Raw genomic sequence first — 26,610 nt, forward strand, 5'->3', positions numbered from 1 at the left:
TCATCCATATTGTAATTTTATACCATTATATGGATTATACCACTTTTTGTGTATCCTAGACTACTTCTTTATACAGAATAAAATTCTGGTTCTCTTAAGTCATCTCCATACTTATTTTTTAAAGAAAGCCTGAGAATAAGTGAAAAAAAAAATTTTATCATAAGTTTAAAAAAATACAACAGTTACAAGGGTTCTTCATGTGCCATATGATATATTTCATTCTTTCCAAAGAAAAGAGATAATGAAAAAAGGTAAAAAACTATAGCAACATTTATTGAAATAAAGAACAAACAATAGAAAGGATTTAAAAAGGTAAAGAGTGGGTATTAGAAGAAGAAGAGAAATCTGGTAACATTGATCAAGATGAAAAGGAACGAATAAAAATACTACAAAAATGAAGACTGCAGATAAAGAAAAGATTTTAAAAATAAGCAGTCTGACCTGTATTTCTTTAACACGTAAACAGTGCTGTCAGGTCTTTAATCTGAAAAATTTCTTATTTATCCCAACTACTTTGAGTAACCCTCACCCCCAGAATGAATGGTAGTTTCACTTTCCAAATTAGAGCATATCTAGAAATGTCCATTTGCCAGTATGCACAGATAATAATAGATTGGCTACATAAAACACTTGTCCCCTCAGAATTTTGTAAAACAGTTCGTTGGGCTTTTAGCATTTATATCTACTAGTTAAATGACTGCAATTTTAAATCTCTTTCCTCTTATTTTAATTAAAATTTTCCCTCATTTTGAGCTTTTATACTTTTATTTTCAGGTATTTAATTCAGGCATTTTCTCAGGAGAGTTAAATGTGTACACCCCACTCGCAGTATTATGTCTCACACTTTATGGAGTTCCTTAGATACGAAGATTCAAGTCAGTTATCATTCAATAGGAAATCTTTGTCTTATTTTCTTTTTTCTTCCCTTAAAAATTTATTTTGATTTAAGTTTTTAAACTTTTCATTCTTTCCCTTTGTTCTTCTATAGTAAATCATACTTCACAGGTATAGAATATTCTGGCCACCTGTGCATCACTGATCTCTGACTTTTTATTACACATTATGTGAAGGCATTTCTTAAGCTGCTTTTCTCTGTTGTGTATTTTTTCCATTTAATTACCTTTACAGTCTCATGTTGCTTAGCCTATGGCGTCATAGAGAGTATTAACAAAAATAGTGTAGACGAGTTACTTGCCGTGGCCTGTTGGTGCAGTTGAGAAGTAGTAAGCACAACATATGGGAAGCTGCTGCTGATAAAACACAAAATACTGTTTTACACTAAGCTTTTCTAAGTAGGAGTACACTCTAAAATAACAATAAAAAATGTAGTACAAATGATTTTCTAACAACTCACGTTTGAACTTACATGGGTCTACTTATATGTCAGTTTTATTTATATATTTAATTTTTGGAGATTTATGACACTTAAAAAACACTCAAGTCAAACTACATGGCTTGGAAATAAATGTTAAAGAAAAGTGTAGCATCATGAATGCTTAAATTCATGTAGAAAGTACTCTATTTTATCATTTACTACCATAAAATATACAGGAGTCTATTACAGAAATTTAATAATGATCAATACTTATGCCTACAGATACCATATATTGTGCTATTTGCAGTTTATATCTCATTTTTTTAGAGATGTAAATAAGTATTTGATGCAGTATTAAATCATAACTTTATAAAGTTAACTGTTGTACATACTGTACTACTATAGTAGTTTTGCTATTGTGGTGAGCTCCAGAGTTACAAGGATTCTTTATGTGCCATATGATACTAATAATCTCCAGGAGAGTACTTCAGTGCTCTGATAAATTTTATTTCTATAAAAAGTGATCTCATGGGTTTCACACATGTTTCACAGTATATTACCAGGAAGGTAACTGTAGGCTACTGATAAGTTATGTAAGTTATTCATATATAAGTTTTGGAGGAGTCAAAAGTTATTTTCTCCACAGGGCTTTGAGGGCAGTGCTCCTAACCCCCAATTATCAAGGGCTGACTATATAGGAAATAGAAACCAGTGAAATAACTACACACACAGTGTTTTGTGTTAATAGCCATGATATCATTAGGCAACAGGAATTTTTTGTCTCATTATATTCTTACTAGACCACTGTCACATAAGCAATGTGTTGTTGACTGAAATGTTTGGTGGTACACAACTGTATTTGACAAATTTATTTTTTTTCCTCTTCCCAAGACATTTGTTCTCTTTAAGGGGGGGGCGGGGAACTAATTTTTTTTTTTTAAAGCTCCCTGGTCTCAATAGAAATGCTATTTATAATTTAGTACTTTTTTCTTCATTAGTTCTGTTTTCAGTTTGAGTTATTAGTTGTGATTAAGTTATTCCCTTCCAGTATATTGGTCAAGTTTTGTTATCATTCTTATGCTGGGTAATTCTAAAAGTGACTACTGGACCAGCAGATAGGGGCAATCAGAGGGCTTGGGCTGGAAGCAGAAGTTTAGGGAAAGAGGAAAAACTTTTTTTCTTTTGTGGTGCTTAGCATTGAACCCCATGGCCTTTTGCGTGTGAGACAAGCACTCTACCAACTGAACTGTATCTCCAGCCCTGGAAAAATTGTTAACGAATATAGTTATTCAGCAGTGGGATGAACTGCTAAGAGCAATGAGGGAAAGAGTGGTTGAACATTGTTCATTACCAAAGAAGTTCATCAAGACTTTTTTGGTTGAATGACATACTGAGATAGCTAGAATATCAATTAAAAGGGATTAATTACCTTATATTATTTTGGTTAACATATAAAAGATTATAATCTAGTGCCTTTAATTTGCTTTAATTTTGTGGCTCACTTGTATTAAGTTCAGTCTGGTGTCAGCAAGCCATAGACTCTTGAATTTTAAGGAAAGAACTACAGATGCTGTCAGTTTGCTCTTTGTTTATTAATATATTAATTGATTATTGTAACCAGCAAGTACCTTTGAAATGATACTTTACAAAAATAATACTTTATTAGAGATGGAGGTTTTTTAATACTGAGCACCAAACTTTGTATAAACTTGAGTACAGAGTCTAGGGAGACTTGATGTAAAAATTGCTAAAATTTTCTGGTATACTGTGCTGTGGCTGAGGTGACCACAAATGTTCATGTATTGGAACTTTAATTCCTCAAGTAGCAAGGTTAGGAGGCAAGATCTAGGGGAAGTGTTTGGATTATAGGGACAGAGCTCCCATGAATGGATAATGCCTTTATTTTACTCTTGAGTTCCCCCCTCAAGGGATTGTGTTAGTTATTATGAGAGCGATTTGTTATAAAGCATATCCATCCTTCCCTCTTTTGTTCTTGCTCACTTGCCCTTCTGCTTTCTACTATGAGGTAAAGCAGTACTAGGTCTTCACCAGAAGCTCAGCAAGTATCAGTACAGTGCACTTGGGTTTCCGAGCCTCAAATTATAAGCCAAAATGTACCTCTTTTTTTTAATATATATTTATTTCTTAGTTTTAGGTGGACACAGTATCTTTATTTTACATTTATGTTGTGCTGAGGATCGAACCCAGTGCCCCATGCATGCTAGGTGAGCGCTCTACCACTGAGCCACAATCCCAGCCCCCAAAATATACCTCTTTTCTTTAAAAACTACTCAGTCTTACGATCTTATTATAAAAACAGAAAATAAAGAAGTATTTATATTTCTCCTCAGCCCTCTCATACTGTGAGTCTCTAGACAAGTTAATCTCAGAGGAGAGATTCTCAAGACTTATGAACCATGTTTTCATTCTCTTCATACTGTATTTCTTCATCTCAAAAGTAACAGGCTATATTGTTAACCTTACTTGGCTGTTTATTTGAAGTTCCTGTCTTGTTGCTACTATTCATAACCTGCTCTCCATCCTTTGGTTAGAAATAAAAATAGTAGAGATTGTAATTTAGATTGAAGGAGGACATTTGTGAGAAATGTTAATCTTCTATCTTCTGTTTTCCTGATTATATCAGAAGTTAAAAATCAGACTTACAAAGTCCTAGTATAAGAGAAATAGGAAATGGGAAGACCTTCTTGGCCTTCCTGGAGCTGTAAGTCTCCTTAAGGAGAAAAAATATAAACATAAAAAGAAAAAAAAAAACCCACACGGTTTGGGTAACCTATGACAATTTTTATTTTGTAAATACTCAATGCTTTGCACATGGCAGAAAGGAGATAAGACCTTAGGCAATTAAGTTTTATTTAAAGGGGTCTGGAATCTGAGAATTCTGACAGTGAGAAAACTATAAACCATAGTTGTATGAGAACAGGCACCAAGTCTTCACCATTGCCTATTCAGTGTCACCTCTGTCTCTGGCAGGTTCTCAGTTAATATAAGTTAAATAAGTGAATATCTTTATTAAACAAATTGAAAAGAGATAGATACTTGATTTGGGCAAAAGTGAGATCCAAAGACTTGAGAAAATATTAGGAGATAGAAATGATTGTTGAACACAGTAGAAAGCCTACCTGACCAGATCTGTGGGAATGAGCTGGAAGATCTGAGAAAAAAGCTTGCTGAAGGGAGATTGGGATCAAATTAAAAGCATCTTTGATTGCCAGACTTGAGAATTTGAAGTTTGTTCTTTAAGCAGTGTATATTTTGAAGAAATTCTGGCATTGTTTAAGCAGTGTTTTAGGAGGAGTATGATGAGCTCTCTCTGCTTCCTGGCCCCTCCATGAGCTGTGCAATTTTCCTCTGCTGGGTCCTTCCTATATTGATGTGCTGCCTCATCTTGGACCCAAACAAGAGTCAGTCATCTATGCATTGAGGCCTTTGAAACTATGAGCTCCAAATAAACTTACCCACCTCTTTAAAAAAACAAAACAACAACAACAAAAGGAATGGTTTTTTTTTGGGGGGGTGGGGAGCAGGGATTGAACTCAGGGGCACTCAACCACTGAGCCGCATCCCTGACCCTATTTTGTATTTTATTAGAGACAGGGTCTCACTGAGTTGCTTAGCACCTGGCTAAATTGCCGAGACTGGCTTTGAAGTCAAGATCCTCCTGCCTGTGCCTCATGAGCCGCTGGGATTACAGGAATGGGCAACTGTGCCTGGCAAGAAATAGTCTCAATGATACTGTAGGTTATAGTAAGGAAGAGACTGGAGAGCAGCTTTGAGACCAGTTGTTATGTTGGCTAGAAATTCTTTGGAAAAAATAAAATATTTTAATATGTACTACGTTATGTAGAGGTACTTTTTGAACTCTACTTATTGAGCATAATGATATGACTTGTCTTTTTCAGTATTTGGTTTTCCATGGCATTTTGTTATCTTTGTGGCTTTTCTATGAGATCATGGTATAAATTTTGAATGTATTTATTCTACCTTTATTTGCCTTTTATTAATGTCAAGCATAGCGTATAAGACATTTCCTGTTGCTATGCAACTGCTAAATTCAATATTTATTATTAATAAAACTGAGTGGTATTAACATCCAGTGAACAGAGGGTAGCAAAATATAGCTTTACAGATCCAATAATATTTGTAAGGTTTGATGTATTATAAATATGAGCAAAAGAGGAGTGGCTTGTTTATAGTTAATATTTTGAGCAGAATTAGTTGTGGTTAAATATTTTGAGTTTATGACCAGACTTTTGGTTTTTATTTGCTTCCTTTTGGTCTTTCTTTTTCACTGTTTTTTGATCTATGATTAGGTTTTTTTTTAAAGTGTCTGTGTTAATCTATGATGTTTCTCAATCTTTTTTCGTATTCCATTCTTTATAATTTAAAATTTTTGTTCTTCCATAGTCATCTTCTGCACATTTCCTTCGTAGTATTATTTCTTGCTATATTTACATTTTTCCTTTTCTAGAATTTATGCTTAGAATGCATATTTGGAATTTGTTATAATAAACACAGGTAAAAGAATATAGACTTGCTCTTTAGGATAAGAGCTGCCAGTAATTGCTTAGCTATATTTTCAGTGTGTGTTCAATGATTTCTAGATATTTAAACACTTTATATTTGTGAAATCAGAATTCCTTTTTGCAGGGACGTAAAGCAGGAATGCTTAAGAGTTGGAGACAAGCTGTAAGACTTATTTTGGAGTAATTGCTGAGAATATCTGGTTCCAGGGCTAAGAGGATAGATAGCATCTAGCAATTCCTTTTCATTATTTCACCACCAGCCCTCTGCCTGCACAACCTCTGACCCCAACACTTTCTCCTCCCTAATGTGGGGAAGAGCAAAGGACCATAGTAATTTAATGGAAAACATTTTAATTATAGTAGGTAAATAATAAGCAGGCATAAGTACCTCTCATTTGTTGGAGTGGGTAGTTTGCTAATGTCTTCGGATAGCAAGAAGTAAGGAGAATTGAAAATCATTTGCTCCCCTAATAGTAAGTGAAAAAATCTACAGTTTTAAAATAGTGCAGAAAAAACAATTCTCTAATTACAATGTAGATGACACAAACTCTGGAGGTTACTCTGTTGAAAATGATGGCTTACAATGTTATTTTTATAGCCAGATGAACAAGATACTGTTTCTAGGGATCATCTTGTCTACCCCCTTAATCTTTCAAGTACTTTATTGTTTTATATTTAATATGTTGTGTTTGTGGTAAAGAAATGGCTTATATGTTTGAGCCTCAAAAATGTCCAGTAGCCTATATATTATTAGTGATTCCTTTATCCTAAATATAAAAGTGCTCTTTAACAATTTTAAAAAATTACAAGGCTTCAGATGATAATGGATTATCTGACAAAATACACCATTCCTGAAAATACTAGGAATTAATTTAACTCTTTTTATATTAATTACAATAGAATATCTGTGTATTTCAAAAGTATTATGTACACCAAATGTGCAAGACATACTAATTCTCTTTAAAGGTCATGGTTAGTGTGCATATGGATTCATGTAATAAGTATTTGAGCCCACAGTGAGGTCTTTGACACATAGTTTGGGAACCAGTGCTTAGAGCTTTATTCCTGGTATATTGTATAAAGCTATAATCTAATTCCCTTCCATTTAGTCTCTTCATTCTTTCTTTAACAATCCAGAAAAATTAGCAAGATGTTTTCATTAAATAGACCAGCAAAATTTGTGTAATAAAGTTAGAAAAACTGCTTATTTTTTAATTTTCTATTTTATTCATGATGTAGAAGGATATGAGAGTTTTAAATATTTGTGTACAGGTATATTTGAATTTTTTTCTCCTCTTTTTTGTATATATAATTAGTGATTTTTATCTTTGTAAAGGAACTAAAAAATAGTTTCACCTTGTTGGCAATATGAAATTTGGAGTTCTTTTTTCTAAAAGATTGTGTGTGCATATGAGAAAGAGAGAAAGTTGTTCTCAGTGAGGATTTTCATTTAAGAAACTATTAACTTGAAAAAGTCTATGATCTCAATTGGTATTCAGAAAAATAATAATGTTCTAGGGTATTCTAGAACATTGTGGAAGTTCTCAAATACTTTTACTCTTCAGTGAGAAAGTTGCCCTTTAAAATGGAGCTTGAGAGTTAATGTAAAAATTTTGTAGAACAAGCAAGAGAAACTCAGTTTCCATTCTTCCATTAATTATTTCTGGTGTCTTTTTTCTTTCTTGATTGTGCCCTGAATTTTTGTTGATTATTAATCATTAACAAATGCAAATGCTCCTTCTACATTTGTCATTGACACTTTTTCTTTAGCATCCCTTCAATAATAATAATCTGGGATCCTTGAGAACTGGAGAAAACATCATCATTTTTCTTGTAACCAATCAGTATTACCATAGTGGATATTATATTATTGTGATGATGGATTCTTTTTTTTTTTTTTAAATCCTTTTTAGGGTTTGAAAGTATTCTTGAAGGGCTGTTTGGACCTGCATTATTAAAAGATCTCAGTTTATTTAAAGGTATTCAAAATATTTTTGGTATTTCAGATTATTCCTGGTGACAAATATGGTACCTTGGTAATTTAAGCTTTATGTCTCATCATTTTTATTTGCAGTTTTATGAGGGTTAAAGCTATCTTCATGTAAGCTTTGTGTGTGGGGGGGTGGGGGCGTGTGTTTAGTTGATATTGTTAATATATGCATGATTAGCACATACCAGTGAGCAGTTAGGTGAAGAATTTTGAGTTAAGAATTTTAAGACTTAGCTGTTGGTATAGTTCATTACCCTGTACCCAGTTTTCAGTGGTAGAGAACATTCTTAGATGTATATAGAAGGCTCTGGGTTTAAAAATTTAAGATAAAAGAATTTGAAGACATAAGAAGCATGTCTACTCTTAGTGAAGATTTTGTTAAACAGTGTTTTTGAAATTAATTTATTTTCTTAAAAATTCAACTTTATGATTATTAATTTGTCATTCATTTTATTTTTAGAGTGTGAACCTGAAGGCATTTCTGATTGGACTTTTGATGAAAATTGTCTGTTCTGTTGCTTGAGAAGAGATAAAGTAAAGGTAACCAAGAAGTTTGTGAAACTTGTGTAAAATATTTTAAAGTTTCTTAAAAAAAAAAAAAAACAAAAAAAAACAAACTTATCACTTTGTTAGAGGATTTATAGGAAAGAGAAAGTGTTTAAAGGGTTTTTGATAGTAACTTTGCATTTTAAACTGTTTCTTGTCTGTTGGTTATCCTTCTGAGAAATCTGTATCCCAGGATGCATTTATTTATATAGTTCATTAGGCAGAATAATTAAGTTTATCCTGATATGAAGTTATATGACAATTCAAGAAATGGGATTCACTTTTAGTACCAAAAAACCAGTAACATAGATCTTGATCAAGTATTTAATAATTCATATATTTATTATATACTGTGGTTTATACCTTAAAGTAAGATTCTTTTTGGGTCATGAATGCTGTTTGTATTCAGTTGTAGAAATTAGCTGAACTTTTGTGTTTTTATCATTGTATTGCTTTGTGTCAGACAGGCTTTTGGTTTGGAAATATTTCAGTTATTGAAACTGTTGATAATGATTTACTGTCTTGTAGTTTTTTTCATACTACTTACCCCCCCTTTTAAATTTTTTTGTAGTTATAGATGAACAGCATGCCTTTATTTGTTTATTTTTATTCGGTGCTAAGGATTGAACCCAGTGCCTCATATGTGCTAGGCAAACACTCTGTCACTGAGCTACAACCCCAGCCCTGTGTTTCCTATTTTAAAGCCAAGGAAACATTTTGAGTCTTCCTCCTTCTGTGTACACTGAATTTAAATCCTTGACCAGGTTCTCTCAGTTTCTCTCTCTAATGAATTTCCTTCTTTTTCATTTCTACAGTGAAATTACTGTGAAACGGTAATAACCATAGTTCAGACACCAGTCACTATTTCTGGACCACTGAAATAACATGACTGGTCCTTCTCAGTTTTCTTCAGGCTTTTAAATACTACTATTAAGTTAAACTCCTTACCCCCAACCATCACCCCTCAAATAGTGTGGAAGTATTACCCTGTACTCAGTTTTCAGTCACTTTCTCATTGTCTTCTGGATCCACCACCCAATTCTTAGTGTGACTCAGTACCTAGCACAATTCAGTCTGATTTTCTTTCTAGTATTCTATATAATTTCCTTTGAACTAAACTAAAAATCTGAGAAATTTAGTCTGATCATTTGTATTAAACAACATGTTTTTACTAGTCTTTGGACTGTACCATTGAATACTTGTTCTCTCTATCTTGAAAGTCTCTTGCTTTTACTCTAAGCCCTCCCCCGCCCCATATGTAGTATATCTATGCTCTAATGCTGTTTAATCTTTTACTCTGGTTTTGTTGTTTGTTTTGGTTGGTCTTGGTACTGAGGATTGAACTCAGGGGTACTCAGCCACTGAGCCACAATCCCTAGCCCCCTTTTTATATTTTATTTAGAGACAGGGTCTCGCTGAGTTGCTAAGTGCCTCACTAAGTTGCTGAGGCTGGCTTTGAACGAACTTGCAATCCTCCTGCCTCAGCCTCCTAAGCAGCTGGGATTACAAATGTGTGCCATCACACCTAGCTGTTTTGTTTTTGATGGGATGTTTTGTTTTGTTTCACTACTGAGGATCCAGTCTCAAACAGTTGATCTAAATGCCCAACCTTTTTAAAAATTTTGTTTTGAGGCAGGGTCTATTAAGTTGCCCAGACCAGCCTCCAAACTTGCCTCAATCCTTTTATCTCAATCTCCCGAGTAGCTGGATTGTAGGTGTGCACCAATGTGCCTGGCTTTCATGCCGTTGTTATAAATTTTATACAACTAATTATTTGACATTTAATATTCTGCCTTATTCTGTTCATCCTTTTCTATGTTTGAATTTTGTGTTGTTCCTGGTTACATTTGTCAACTGCTGAAGTCTGGACCATGCCATATGCTTCTTTGTTCCCCTTAGTGTAGTTAACACTGCTTGATTGTTGGCAAGTTGCTTAAAATCTAAAGCCACAACAGTTTCTTAATATTATTCTTTTGTGGCATCTTTTTCTTGTCCCCCACCCCCACCCCCCGAATGAAAAAGTTGTGACTCTCTGAAATGGTGTGTTTTCATTGAATTGATGAGGAAGTTTTGAAGTTTAATTTCTTTTGAAAGCAACCAGAAAATGAACGATGTTGTTCTGAGTTAAACTACCAATGAAGTTGAAAATCATCATTGTAAACTGTGTGTGTATTATGCGCATCTTGGCTTTTAATGAGTAAATCATTTAATATGAATTTTGGTAGAGTAGAAGAAAGAGCGATTGTCTTTAACAGGTTAGGATTGAGAAGACAGCCATTCTGTTTGGCAGTTGAGTACAGTATTTCTTGTAATATGATTTAAGAGTTTTCTATTGCTGCATGAGGCTAAAATATTATATGAATATTAGGAGAAAATGCTGAAATAGAAATTTATGGAACATTACAACATTTAACCCCCCCCCTTTTATAACTGTTTGAAGTTTTACAGTTTTTAACTACTTTTCTGAGTAGAAAGTATATTTCCAATTGACAACTCAAGAGCTAGTTCCAGAAAACTATTTTTCTTCATTAGATATATACTATTTTTCTTTGTCATTTATTGTTTTCACAGAGACCCATACAGCTATAATGGAGAGTAGGAAAGACCCTATATTGTGTGAATTGTCATGTATATATCTTTTTGTTGTGGGATTCTTTGTACAAATCAGAGCATCTCAACTAAGAAGGATCAGAATCTGGAAATTAAGTGTATCCATTGGGATAAAGGTTAAACTTGAAAAGAAAGTAAAAAAAACCTTGGAGAAGAAGAAAATATCAGGCTGAGCACAAGTGGAACAACCTCGTAATCCTGGCTAATTGGGATTGTGAGATAGGAGACTGCCAAGTTTGAGGCCATTGAAGTCCACTTAGTGAGACTCTGTCTAAAATAAAGTTTAAAAAGGGTTGGGGAACATAGCTCAGTGGTACAGCATGAGGCCCTGGTTTCAATTCCCAGTACCACAAAATAAAAATAAAAAGCAGATGTGGGGGTGGGGTGGAAAGTGAAATATCTGGAAAGTGTGGTAATAACCAATAGATGGCAGTATTGAGCATGATATTGGAATCCTGAGTTTCAGGTTGGCATGATGACATAATTTAGGTAGTGTTTGGAAAAGCAGTTAGAAATAATGGTCTGATATTTGAGTAGGAGATGGAAGTTTTGTGTATTTTTTAGTTAATTGGATTTTCAGTGAATACTGAGGCTGTTAGAATGAGTAAAATAAATACATGTGTTTTCTTCATAAAACATGTAGGTGAAAGATACAAAATAGTCTGCAGAGATTGTCTAAAGATTAGAGTAGTCTCCCTTATTTGGGGGGTGTGCATTCCAAGAACTCCTCCCCATTAGATGCCTGAAACCATTAATATATATCTAGATATATTAGTATTAAACCATATATATGTAGATATATCTATATAGATAGTGTATTTTCATTGAATTGATGAGGAAGTTTTGAAATTTAATTTGGTTTGAAAGCATCCAGAAATTGCACGATGTTGTTCTGAGTTAATATATATATATATTAACTATCACAGTAAATAATTGTAAATGTTGTTTTTATAATACTAGTTTTTCATCATACAGTAATTTTAGCATCTATTGATAAATATTGCCTTATAAAATATTACTGTGATTATGTGACAGTTAATGTGTGTATACACACACAACACATTGTGCAGTAAAACAGTTGTGGCATACTTTAAGATCCTACAAAGGTTAGAGATATAATTTGTAAGGGGAAAGCAGCTAACATTTCATGAACATCTATTTTGTGCCAGTTACCTTTATGTGTTACCATTTAATCTTCAAAACAACTTATAATGAAGTGGTTAAAGGTATCCCAGTTTTATAAATAAAGAAGTGTAGGGCTGGGGTTGTGGCTCAGTGGTAGAGCGTGTGCCTTGCATGTGTCAGGCACTGGGTTTGATCCTCAGCACCACATAAAAATAAATAAAGGCATTGTGTCCATCTACAACTAAAAAAAAAAATTAAAAAAAAATGGGAAAGGTCAGGAAGTGAGATTGTTATAGGTAGAATCACATAGCTGGGATTTTATTTGTTTTTAAGAGTTCATACAGTTTAATAGCAACAGAAGGGACAGGATTGGGGGAAGTGGAAAGCAAGGTAAAACAGGATTTGGCATTACTTAGGTGGACAGAGGGAGAGAATATGAAAGTAACTGAACTTGACCATATTAAAAGGTCCAGTCTTAGCTGTGTTAGAAATCTGTGTTTGCTTCACTGACTGACTGCCTGACTTGTTTGGTTGCATCTTTCCTTCTAATTGGGTAAAATGTAGATACCCGATAGAATATAATAGGTGAGGGACTAAGAAGTTGGAAAGCTTCATAAACTTGGCAAAGTATAATGTTAATAGCTGTTTTGAGTGCTTCCACATGCCAAGTATATGTTCACAGTTCTCTTTTTTTATTACCTAGTCATCAGGGTTTTAAACTTTTTTGGCTTCTTTTAAAAATAGTAGTAGGCTTCTAAAGAAGTTGCAAAAATCATACAATAAATTCCTATGTACCCTTTAGCCAGATATCCAAATGTTTTTATGTAACCTCCGTATAATTATAAAAATCAGGAAATTAATATTAATTCAGCACTATTATATGTTCTGCACATCTTTAAAAATTAACCAGTTACTCCAGCAATATCCCTTTTCTGGTCCAGGAGCCAATCTAGAATCACATTTTATATTTTGTTGTCATATCTTCTTTAGCCTGCTATAATTCTCAGTTTTACTTTGCCTTTCTTAATGTTGATATTTATGATGAATACCGGCAAGTTGGTATGTAGATTTTACCTCTCTGTTTGGTTGTACCCAAGAGTCCTCATGACTGAAATTCAGCTGTACATTTCCAGCAGGAATTCCATAATACTGATATTGTGTTATCCTTAGTACACCATGTCAGAAAGCATGTGAGCATGTTTACTATGATCACTTGGTGAAGGTGTTATCTGTCAGTTTCTGTACTAAAAGATATTTATTTTCCCTTTTTACTTAATATATTTATGGAGAAATACCATGAAATTTTGTAAATATTCTTTTAGAATACTAGTTTTTCATCATACAGTAATTTTAGCATCCATTGATAAATATTAACCTTATAAAATATTACTGTGATATGTGACAAAATCATGATTTTTTTTAACCTTATTTCCTCAGTTTTTATTAGTTGTCATTCTACTGGAAAGAAGAACTTTGCTTTTTCCTCCCATTTGTGTATTTGTTTTTTAATCTTTCAGTATGAACTGTGGATTCTTATTTTATACTAAAAATTATAATTCAGTACCATCTTTGTGTATTTTGCAGTTCAAATTATTGCAGGCCATTAAGAGCCCTTTCATAGGCTGGAGTTGTATTGTAGCTCAGTGGTAGAGCACTTACCTAGTACATAAAGCACTGGATTTGATCCTCAGCACCACATAAACATAAATAAATAAAATAAAGGTATTATGTTCATCTTCAACTAAAAAATATTTTAAAAGGGAAAAAAAAGTCCTTTCATGCACTTTTTTTTTTTTTTAACCTGTTTCTCTCTCTTTTTTTTTTTTCTTTCCTCCCCACAACCCCAGCACTTATACACTGTTAGTACCAAAAGATGCCCCGGAGTTATCTATGCCTTCACTGTCCCAGCCCTGGGTTTCTCCAAGGAGCCTACTTCCTTTTAATTGAAGAATTGCATAAAAATGTAAGGTGTTGGCATCATGAGTACTCCGGATGTATGTTACTGAAATACACTGCATCTGTATTTTCGGTGTCTGACTATTAAAAACCATTTCATGAAACGGTTACTGATTGCAGATTGTGTTGAAGTGGGTATGATGAGCTGATAACCATAGTAATGAAAGTATGCTGGAAAGATAGAAAAGATAAGAAATTTCTTTTAGTATTTAATGTTCCTAAAAATGGACTCAACTCCAAGTGAATAACCTATTCTTGTGTATGGCTAAAACAGAGAAGAGGTAGCTATTTTAGTGGTACATGGATGATTCCCTAAGGATGATGGGAGAGTAAGATATTATACCAAAACATAAAATTAGTTTATTATAAGGCTTTAGTAGGTTTAGTGTTTTGATTGGCATATCAAAATAAGAAGTTAGGAACTTGAGCTGTGTTTTTGAAGAATGCATAGTTCTGGATAAGCAGAGAGGAGAATGGCTACATTGTGGATAGAGCAGAGCATTTATTTTTAAAAAGTAACCAGTGACCACATACAAACAAAGATGTTGTGACTGCCAAAAACTGAAAAACAAATATTAAAAAAAATTCTCTCTCTCTCCTTGAAAAAAAAAAAAAAGTAACCAGTGACATGGTTGGAGCCAGATTATACATATCCTTCAGTGCCCAGCTAACTCATCAGTCATGTAACTAGATCCTTTTCATGTTTGTTATTATTTCATCATGTTGTGCATGTTTGTACTGAACATTTCATAGTTCTTCTGATTCATGAACATGCTTTAATTAAAATATCATTTTAATATCTAAATGTTTACTGCTTTTTTAGTACAGTGAAAGTTTATAGTAAGATGCTGGGCATGATGGCACATACTTACAGTTCAGTAGCTTGGGAAGCTGAGACAGGAGGATCACAAGTTCAAAGACAACATTGGCAACTTGGAAAACCTGTTGGTCATTTGGTTGGTTGGTAGGTAGATAGATGGATGGATAGATAGATAGGGAGTGACTTAAAACTGGGGATGTAGTTTAGTAGGAGAGAACCCCTAGGTTTAGTCCACATAGGGTAGGGGGCAGGTAAGAAAGAGAATGGGGTTATAGTTCAGTGGCAGAGTGATTTTTTTAGCATGAGAGAAGCTAGGGTTCTAGTCTAAAGCACTAGTGTACACACACACACACACACACACACAAATGTTTATAGTAGCAGTTACTAAATCTAGCTATTTTCTCATTGTATTGAATATATTACTTGGGGCGTATTCCATCCTGCTTGGTGTGGCTTGCCTTTTATATTGTCCCGGAGTACCAAAAATCAGTATGTATTCACGGTACCTATTGTATGCAGGGAACCGTGGAAGAATCCGTGTAGTTCCTTTCTACTATGAGAAAGAAGAAACAAATATTAGACAGTTAAGTAATATTTATATATGAGATTTAAGTTGATACAGAGTTAAACAGATACTACTTGGCTAAGGGTACAGCTCAGTGGTAAAGAGCACTTGCCTATCATCCTCGGGAACCTGGGTTCAGTCCCCAGCACTGCCAAACCCAAAATAGTAACAACATATTGTACAAATGAGTACATGATTAATGAGTTGCTCAGTTAATTGTACATATCTAAATTGGGACCTCATCTTCTTCAATTTCTAGAACTTTAATATATATTATTTTTAAAAATTTTTTTTGACAAAGTGAATTAATGCCTAGCCCAAAAGCTCCTTTCTTAAATATCAAGAGGGTTTCCTTCTTCCATTCTACAGAGCAAATAGAGTTAGAGAAACCATTAAATGGTAATTAACTCTACTTTGTTCAGTTTTATATGATTAGAGTTAATTAACTGAGTAATTAGCAATTTATTAACTATTTGGTTCTGTAATTGGCCGTAGAGGTTAACAGAAGTCAAAGACCAGATCTGCCTTTGTTTGTGGAATGTTGAGGAGACCATGGATGATTGAAGCAGCTAAACCTATAGTCCATCAAGAGATTCAACTCATCCTTATTATTCACTCAGCAAAACTCTCATGTACGTAGGAAACTTTGAGAATGGAATCTTCTTCATTTTTATATATAATATTTTAGAAGATACTGGATAATACAAGAAAATATAAATGTTACAGCAGTTAAGAGGTGCAATAGATGATACTGACCGAGTTGCTTAGTCAGGAGGTGAAACACAACTTGTCCTTAAAAGGAGATCTGGCTGGGCACAGTGGCACAAACCTGTAATCACAGCAGCTTTGGAGGCCAGGGCAAAAGGATGGCAAGTTGAAGGCTAGCTTCAGCAACTTAATGAGACCCTATCTCAAAAGGGCTGCGGATATAGCTCAGTGGTCAAATGCTCATGGGTTCAACACCAGGTATTAATAAAATAAAATAGTCTAGAGTGATTGATTTGCTCATTGTTTGTAGAATGTAGGAGGCAATTTATAGTGAGAATTTATTGGAAGCTCTTATAATAATCCTGAAAATGAGCCTGGACTACAATGGTGACAGTGATTATTATGCACAGGCAGAGATGTATGTAGTGAATCTGGAATAAAATATTGCCTGTACTTAATGATTGCATGATTGTATAAATAAGAGATTAGAAAATGACAATTGTTACTGACTCTAGGCTTTGAATCCAAGATGGCTTATGAGAAAGGGAGAAGGTGAGGTCGCCAATTTTATAGAGTAAGACAGGGTTGTGTAAATTGAGTACATATACAAGGTCTAGAATGAATACTTATTTGCAGAAGTTCAAATACATATAATAATGAGAATATCTAAGGAAGTGAAATTTTTGAGGGGTAAAATACAAAACACCTAGACTCACAGAAGAACTTCATTTTTGGAAGTAGGAAGAAGAAGAATCAGATTGGAAAGAAAATAGAATTATAGAATAAATAAGATACTTGTTTTGCATCAGATATCTTTCAGGAGCCATGCTGTGAAATGACTAGGGGGGTGTATTGTAATGTTTGCTGTACCATTTCATAGAATGAACCTTACATGAATTGAGCAAGTACCCTAAAAAATATTTTGAAAGCATAGTTTCTCAAGACTACTGATTGTGGGAGCCAGACAATAAGTCTGACATAAAGTAGGAGTTGTGGCAGTTAATAGGATATACACTAATAGTTTGAAAAGTTGTTAGAGAAAGAAGTGATGAAAACAGGAACATAGAAAGAATAAGAAAAGGATTTAGGAGGCACAGGGAGCTTAAATAATATTTATACTCTTGGAAGAAGCCAGAGGAGAGGAAGAAATTAAAGCTATTAAGAAGGAACTGTTGAAGGAGGCAGAATTGTAAGAAAACCAACAAGAAATTAGTTACTGAACAGTAATAGAAGATTAATGTTAAAATTAGAATATAGTCAGTGTAACTGGGGATCTTAAAATTGTCAGGAATTAGTAAACAAGGCAAGAATGCCTCAGTATAAGAACCCTCATGGACTGACACATTCATAGTGAGAGCAGAGAATAATGAGAAACTTTTATATAATGAATTTTGTTTAAAAACATAATAAGGGGAAAATAGACTGTCATAATAAATCTTGCATGGATTTGTTGTTCAGAAACTTCAGTTTATACCAGAAACAAAAAAAGGTAGTTTCAAGAAAAGTACTAAGAGTGCCTGGTTTAGCAAAGCATTTTTAAGCAGGAGAAAATTACTAAAGTTAGATAATAAACAAGATCTTGTTTCTTAACAGTGTTGCATTATGTCAGTGTAAAAAATCAGAAAATTGGATAGACATTAAGGTACCTTTCAACTCTAAAATTCTCTGATTCTCTAAAAAAATATATATTTTTTGATATCTTACTTGGAGATTCTTATAATTAATCAGTGCCATGAATAAATTTAGAATATCCCAAGTCATACACAAAAATTGAATTAGAGTTACTGTAATTTTAAAAAATATTTTTTAGTTGTAGATGGACACAATACTTCAATTTATTTTTATGTGGTGTTAAGGGTCAAACACAGTGCGTCACACACTGAGACACTGTACCCCAGCTTAGAGAGTTATTATATTGTTCCTCTGTTTCATTTCAGTGTCTTATATGGAGTCAGTCTGTCATTCCTGCCTGCCTGTGAGTGTAGGTCTCACTTTTTTTCCCCTTCATGAACTGCTGTTTGCCCTTTGTGCTTTCTCTTTGTTGTCTCCTCTCTATTATGAGAACTTACATGTATTTGGCTTCTCTTCCTTCATTCCCTATTCTTGTTAGCCATTTGTATATTGTCCCTGGAGAAATGTCTATTCAAGTCCTTTCCCCATTTTTGAATCTAGTTGGTTGTTTGTTCTTGTTGAATTGTAGTTTATGGTGAACATTTGATTTGCAAATATTTTCTCTCATTTCATACATTGATTTTCATTTTAAGAGTATCTTTTGATGCACAGAATGTTTTCATTTTGATAAAATACAAATTGCATTTTTTCTTCTTTCCTATGCTTTTGGTGTGCCATATTCAAGAAACCTTTGTCAAATGCAATATCATAAAGCTTTAACCTGTTTTCTTTTAAGAATTCTATAATTTTAGCTGTTAAATTCAGAGTTTTGATTAATTATAGATTAATTTTTATATATAGGGTACATAAGGGCTCAGTTTTGTTCTTGTGCATGTGAATATTCACTTTTCCCAGCATCATCAGTTGAAAAGTGTGTCTTTACCCCAATCTAATAATCTTGTCACCTTGTTGAAAATATCTATGTGTTTTAGTCAGCTTTTTCATTGCTGTGACCAAAAGATCTGACAAGAACAATTTTAGAGAAGGAAAAGTTTATGTGGCACTTAAGAGTTTCAGAGATATCAGTTGATAGACAGCTGACTCCCTTGTTCTGGGCCTGAGGTGAGGTAGAACATCATGGTTGAGGGGTATAGAGGAGGAGAATGGCCCAAGACAATGCAAGAGAGAGCTCTGCTCACCAGGAACAAAATATACCTAAAGGCATCCTCCCAATGACTTATTCCTTCCAGCTACACCCTGCCTGCCTTCAGTTAACACCCAGTTAATCCATATCAGTGGATTAACCCACTAATGATGCTAAAACTTATTTTAGTCATTTCACCTTTGAGAAGTTTTGAATTGCCGTCCGTACACATGAGCTTTTGAGGGGATACCTCATATCCAAATTATAACACCATGCATATGAGGGTTTATTTCTGAGCTGTTTCTGTTCTGTTGGTCTAGGTTGTTTTGTCTTTATGACAATATTGCCCTTTTTTTGGTGGTGGGTGGGGTAGGGGTACTTGGGACTGAACCCAGAGGCACTTAACCACTGAACCACATCCCCAGCCCTTTTTGTATTTACTTAGAGACAGGGTCTCACTGAGTTGCTTAGGGCCTTGCTAAATTGCTGAGGCTGGCTTTCAACTCAGAATCCTCCTGCCTCAGCCTCATGATCAGCTAGGATTATAGGCATGTGCTACCACACCCGGCCCATACTGCCTTTTAGGAAGGGTATTACTGTAAGTTTGTAATAATTTTGAAATTAAGAACTTTGTTCTCAGGAAGATTATTTTGCCTATTCAGGGGGTCCCTTGAGATTCCATTGAATTTTAGGATCCAGTTTTTTATTGTGCAAAAAAAAGGTCATTAAAAAAATTTTAAATATTTTTTAGTTGTCAGGGTATCTTATTTTAATTATATGTGGTGCTGAGAATCGAACCCAGTCACTCACACATACCAGGCAAGTGCTCTGGCACTGAGCTACAACCCCAGCCCGTCATTGAAATTTCTATAGGGATGACATTAAATTTATAGATTGGTTTGGATAATAACATCTAAATATTAAGTCTTTGACTATTTCTTTTGAATAAAATTTCTTAAGCTCCTTATTTCTGTAGTTAAAAATCAGTAACTACATACTTGTAATTTATCAAAAGCCTCTGGTGATATAGGAAATACACAAGTGCTGAGTGATACAAAGAAGTGGTAACCAAAGATGTTATTTTTAAAGGAATTCATAGTCTATAAGAAATAAGAAATAGATAAATCAAGTTATAAAACTATGGATGTGTGAAGTGCTGTAGGAGTTTTTAAAAAGTCAAAATTCCCCTTAGCCAAACTTTATAATGCTTTTGCCTAAAATATGCAGTTAGATGTCCTTGAATTTTAATGACTGATATGACAGTCATTGTGGAGAGCAGATAGAAGTCGTTCAGGAAGCCTTCTGATAAAGTTGAGCCTATGGATGAAAATTAAGGGATAGTATTTACTTTGAATTTCCAACAAGTAGAAACATAAGAAACTCTGTGGGGATGTCAAAGAATCAACAAAAGTTTTGTACCCTGATCAGTGCTATAGATAAGCAAGAAAGAAGAAGGAAAAAGAGATCACAGTCTGAACATTTGACAAAGAGACTGGATGAACGAGTTGAAGCTATGATAGGGTCAGGTGAGGCTTGTCATATAAAAATATTCTTCATTGTTAAAATCTCAGCATAGGTCATTGGTCTATGTCCATTTTCTACTAATAACACAGACTGGGTAAGTTAGAAAGAAAATTGGCTTATTTTGACTCACAGTTCTAGTTCAATATTGGGGAGCCACATTTGGTTATGGCAGCTGGCTGGCAGCATCTTGAGGTGACACAGGCATGACAGCAGAGACAAGGGTGTTTGAGACCTCCTCCAACTGACTTTTAACCTCAAGAAAACCCATTAACCTGTTTGTGAAAGCAGAGCCTAATCACTTCTAAAAGGTCCATTATAGTTTGGATATGAGATTTCCCCCTCATCTCCCCAACCCCATAAATTCAAATGATAGAAAATGCAGGAATGTTTGGAGGTGAAATGATTAGATCATGAGAACTATATTAATTCATCATGGACTCAATACATCCATTTGATGGATTAATAATTTGAATGGACCACTGGGTGGTAAACTGGCTGGTAGGGTGTTGCTGAAGGAAGTAGGTCACTGGGGTATGTACTTGCAGATTATATTTTGTCCCTAGCTTTTCTCTCTCCCCCTACCTCTCTCTCCCCAATCCCCATTCTTCCCAGCGACCTTTTCTCTACCATGCCCTTTTGCCATGATGTTTTCTGCCTTTCCTCGGGCCCAGAGCAGTGGAACTAGCCAACCATGGACTGAACCTCTGAAAGCATGAACCCAAATAAACTTTTCCTCTTCTGCCAATTAAAAAAAAAAAGAAAAAAGAAAGAAAAGAGTAAAAAAGAAACCCTGTGGGGATGTCTTATTTGTCTTTTAATGTTTTTAAAACCTTATATATATATATATATATAATGGAAGAAAACTATAACAGCAAATGCTGATTTATAGAAGCTGGTGGTTAGCAAGTAATAATACTCATTTACTGTTTATCATTAGGCTTAATTTCTAAGAATAACAGTAACAATTATACATACGCTGATAAAAGTTATTCTTGGTAGATTTGTTATATATTTTGAAAACCACAGAACTCTTAACTCTTGGTGTGTTTTAGCCTTAAAACTTACTTGTTTTCCCATTCATTAACTTGATAATCTGCTTGGCAAAATTGAAGGTAATGTTGGTATACAGTAAAAATTACATTAAGCACTTTGTTTATATAAAGAGCAATAATTTAAGGGACGTGTAAGATATCTTGTTAGATAATTGACCTTAAAGTGGATGGACATGTGAAATTGTGGAACCGTTTTCTCTAAGACTTGCTGGCATTTCAAATAATAAGATGTAGGAAAATGGCATTTAAATCAATGAGTTGCATCTTTTCAGCTCTTTTTAGCTCATTGCTTGAAATGTCAGTAAGCCACGGGTAGCCATCATGACAGTAGCTATAGGCTTATGACTTGGGAAGGCTTTTCTAATATAGTTATTATAAAGCTTGCATGTGTACACATGCTTTTAATTCTTGGACTTTCTCTGCCCTATGGAATAAATTTAAAACAATAAAGTTCGGAGAATCTAGACACAGTAGGCATTTATACAGAAGTGGCTTTAAAATGTCATCCTTTCAGTTTTATTATACTTAAGAATCTAGGCCATCATGATGGTACAAATCAGCATGAGGTTCTTTTGTCAGTTTGGGATAGAAATCACATATAGGCTAAGTATAGCTCATTGTGATAATACCAGCTCATCTGAGGGTTCTTTTGGTCAATTTAAGACAGAAATCATTAAGAGGCAAGCAGTACCATTCAAATGAGGCTTTGCTGGGTCTTGTGCTCAAAAACAAGAGAAACTGCATGGAGTAGGTTCTGAAGTGCTTGCTGAGGATGCAAGGAGCAAAGCTTAAATTGACACCCTATCCCACACACTCAAAAGGGGCAGGGGTTTCTCAGACTTAGTCAGCTCTTGCAGCAGATCTCAGGTTTTCTGCACATCTTTGCTATTGGCACCCAGGTTTGCACTTGACACTGCATCTTTGCATGTACGTTGGGTTTGGCTGGCAGAGGTGCTCACTACTGCCACCAGAAAGGTCATATTGGCCAAGTGCAGGCCTGTTATGCTTGTGGAGGTTGTGGGAATACTTGGGAGAGAAGTCAGTAGCTCTTGAACCTGGTCATTGGTGGAAACAGTTCTTGGAAAGCAGCTTCTGGTCAGCCGGAAAACTTGATGAGGGAATCACAGTCTTCCCTACTCTTTCATTACGCTTCCCATATGAAACTTGTCATTCAGTCTTCCATTTCCTTTTTTTGCCTTCTTTCAGAAAATAAGCAACTATAAGCACCCTCCTCCAACTTAACTGCCCTAAACACATAGAGTGACAAATATTAAAACTACAAAAGAAACATTAAAAATATTCATCTTAATTGGTTAAATTTTAATTTTTTATTGTCCTGAGGATTAACTTCCATGCAGATGTAATTTGTTGCTTTGTTTACTCAGTGTCTTTGCTATTTTAGGGACTAGTGGAGCTATGTTATTGGGTTTTATCAGACTATGGCCTGTCATTAAATCTAGCCCACAGCTTATTTTTTTAATATCCTGAAATTAAACACTTATTCAGAGAGAGATTGTGAGCATGTGTGCAACAGAGACTTGAGCATGGCCTGCAAGATCTAAAACACTGCCTGGCCCTTGACACAGAATTTCTTTATCTGTCTTTACCTCCCATATTGGGGATTGAATTCAGGGTTTTGTGCTTGCTAGGCCAGCACTCTACCACTGAACTACAAACATAGTCCTCTTACTCTGATTTTAGTATCTTCACCAGATCACTGAAGTACTCAGAGAAGCCTTAAAGTTGTTAATTTTTATTTTCTACTTATATTCTTCATGCTTTTAACACAAATAGAATTTAATGGCAAGACAACTGAGATTATGTAGAAGAGTGGAGAAGAGAAATGACACCAGAGAATAGTCTACCCTCCAAATCACCCTTGGACTAATTGGTATTGAACCTAGGTCTTTGTATATGCTAGGTAAGCACTTTACCACCGAGCTGCACTCCAGCCATTTTTAAAATTTTATTTTGTGACTGGGTCTTTTAACCAAGTAGGCCTCAAACTTTCAATCCTCCTGCCTCGGCCTCCCAAATAGCTGGGATTATAGTAATGTGCCACAACTCTCAGCTGTCTAAACTTTATTTTGAAATAATTTTACACTTAGAGAAAATTTGTAAGAATAGTACAAAAATAAAATTTCTGTATACCCTTAATCTTGATTCACCAGTTAACCATTTGCAACATTTGCTTTATTATTCATTTCTTGATCTTTCTCTTTTATAGTCACTACAAACAACATACATGTTTCCTTGAACCACTTGAGATTAAGTTGCAGACATCCTACCCACTTTACTCCTAAATGTTTTGGTGTGTATTTCCCTGTTTCCTAATAATAAGGAAATCCACTTACTTAACCACTCAACACAATTGCCAAAATCAGGAATGTTGACTTCTTTATGATATAACATTATCTCTTCTGTGAACTTTACTCGGATTTTACCACCTGTCTCAATGATCTTATATATTTCTCCTCCTTAATTTAAAGTTCAATTCAGGATCACTCATTGAGTTTGAGTTTTACTACTTTTCAGTCTCCGTTAATCCAGAGTGGTTCCTTAGCTTTTATTTACTCATTTTTTAGTGATGATGACATTTTTAAGAGTAGGGACCATTTGTTTTATGGACTGTCTCTCAATTTAGATTCTTTCAGTGTTTCTTAAAGATTAAATTCAAGTGATGTTGTTTGCAGGAATACTAAATAAGTAATGATGTGTGTCCTTAGTACATCACATTATGAAGCACACAATGTCATTTTAATGGGTGCTTTTAACTGTGATAATTTGGTGAGGTACATGTCTGCTGGGTTTCTCCACTGTAATTATTGTTTTCCTCCTTGTAATAAGTAATTACTTATTACAAATTTGTAGGAAGATGCTTTGAGACCATGTCAATATCTTGTGCTCCTCAAGAGTTTCATCCATTTTGGTTTTAGTATTAATGATAATTAATTGTCTAAATTGGATGTTTTCTATAATGATTTTTTTCATTATTTTTCCTGCATTTTTTAGTTGGCTTCATATTATGAAGAAGAGTTTTCCCCTTTCCTCTTAGTTTGGAGTCAGAATTTCTTTGTGGGATGGGAGTGCGGTTGGGATGGAACCCAAGACCTTTCCCAAGCTAGTTTAGTATATACCTCCACTGAACTGCACCCTAGTCCTGGACTCAGGATTCTTATTTTGTTCAATGAATCATCAGCTCATAGTCCAGATTTGGTCAGTGGGAGCCCCTTCAAGCCACTTCCATATTTTATTTTGACATGTGGCCATCTTTTAATAAACACTTTCTTACTTTGTGATTCAAGATGTAGTAAGTTTATCTTATCCTTTCCCTGGTACATTAGGATTCATTTTTTTTAAGAATATGGATCCTTTGCCAAGGAATATTTTGCCAATCTGTTTTAACTTGATTCTACAAAGATCAGCCAGTGGACAATGGTCAGCCTCGGTCTTAAGTCTGTTTTCTATTGCTGTAACTGAGAACCACAGACTAGGTAATTTATAAGAAAAAATAAGGGTTTATTTGGCTCATAGTTCTGGAGGCTGGAAGGTTAGGGACCATTTACTGGTAGAGACTGCATCGTCCTAAGGTGGCACAGGGTATCACCTAGATAGAAGGGCATATCCAAGAGACAAAGCCAAACTTGTTTTTAAAACAGACCCATTCCCAAGATAAACCAGTAATCCAAGAATGGACTAATTGATTCATAAGGGCAAAGCCCTCATTACCTACTCACCTCAAAAGTCTCATGTGGTCCCATCTCTTAATACCTTACAATGGGGATTACAATTTCAACATGAGTTTTAGCAAGATCAAACCACATCCAAACCATAGTAGCCTCTTAAATTGCGATGTGCCATTAGTTCATGGCCACTTACAGTGTATCTTTTTAGAATACTGTGCAAAGAAGTGGATAGTAAATAAAAAGTTGCTGCTGCCATTGCTATGGTTTTTATTAAAAGTATGCTTGTTAATTAGGGAAAAGATAATTCACCTGAGGTTTTGAAAATATCACATTTCTTGTGACACTGAAAATACAAATAAAAATCGTCTTTGATTTCAAGTTACTAATTCAAGAGTTGAAAGTCAATGAAATTTGGAGTAAATATTCTGAACCTGTTTTTAATGTTTTTTTTAATTGAGGTAATATTTACATACAGTAAAATTCATCCAAAGAGTACAGTTTAATAAATTTTAGTAAAAATATATAGTTATTTAGCCACCAGCATAGTGAAAGATAAAAGATAGTTTACTCACCCGAAAAATAGTTCTTTGGGTCCCTTTATAGTCAATTTCTTTCCCAGATCCATGCTCACAATAGTTCTACCTTTAAAGCAAACTCATTACCATTAAAGCAAACTCACATAAATAAATGTAAAGCAGTCACTGAAAGAGAAAACTGAATACTTCAGGGATGCTACTACTTAATTATTTTCCAGGTGTAATGACACTATTCTGATCAAAAGCATATCTGCTTTGGGGAGCTGGTGGTGCTGGAGGGAGCTAAGTGATTTTGAATGTGTTGGAGAATGGAGGACTAAAGCTAGAATGGCCATGACAATTTGAAAAATATAAATAATAAGTGGGAATTTGCCTCCCAAATAGTAGTATATATTGTAGATACATAGTAATTCTTAAAGTATGATAATAATGGTGGAGTTCAGAAAGACCCATAAAAATGAAAAAAAAAGTACTGTCCATAGAATATGAACATGTGATTTTTAAAAAATACTGTCAAATATTGATTGAAAATTTAAGGATTATTTGGTAAATGGTGCTAGAATTCTTGGTTAACCATTATATCTAGTAATTCACAGCATATTTCAAAAAAAAAAAAAAAAAAAACCATGCTGGTTTACCATATCCAAAATTCTTGAGAAGTGTTTCAGATTTTGTGGTATACACTTATGCTTAATGGGGTATCTTGCCCATGGGAACCAAATCTTAACACAAAATTCATTTATGTTTATGTTTCATATATGCCTAATATAATTATTCTAACTTTACATGATATTTTAAGTACTTTTATGCACAAGAGAAGTTTGTGCATTGAACCATCAGGAAATAAAGCTGTTATCATCCACCTATGTGAACAGTTA

General features: G+C 34.3%; 1 protein-coding gene across 29 annotated transcripts in view; it reads left to right on the forward strand.

Moving 5' to 3' along the window:
• Lcor (ligand dependent nuclear receptor corepressor) overlaps positions 1-26,610 on the forward strand; it is a 134,311-nt gene that overhangs the window by 50,182 nt on the left and 57,519 nt on the right. For 15 of the 29 annotated variants that reach the window (XM_046449797.2, XM_046449790.2, XM_046449799.2 and 12 more), the window contains one exon: positions 8,310-8,389. Coding sequence is in view for 12 of the 29 variants with exons in the window: in XM_046449788.2 (XP_046305744.1) it covers positions 8,310-8,389 (80 nt within the window). In the remaining 17 variants the exon portion in view is untranslated. The other 14 variants (XM_058581168.1, XM_058581163.1, XM_058581164.1 and 11 more) reach the window with 4 other exon arrangements.

Source organism: Marmota monax, unplaced genomic scaffold, assembly GCF_021218885.2.
Source record: "Marmota monax isolate L192 unplaced genomic scaffold, Marmota_monax_Labrador192_F-V1.1 WCK01_AAM20220418_F8-fsc00004, whole genome shotgun sequence".
NCBI classification, from domain to species: Eukaryota; Metazoa; Chordata; class Mammalia; order Rodentia; family Sciuridae; genus Marmota; species Marmota monax.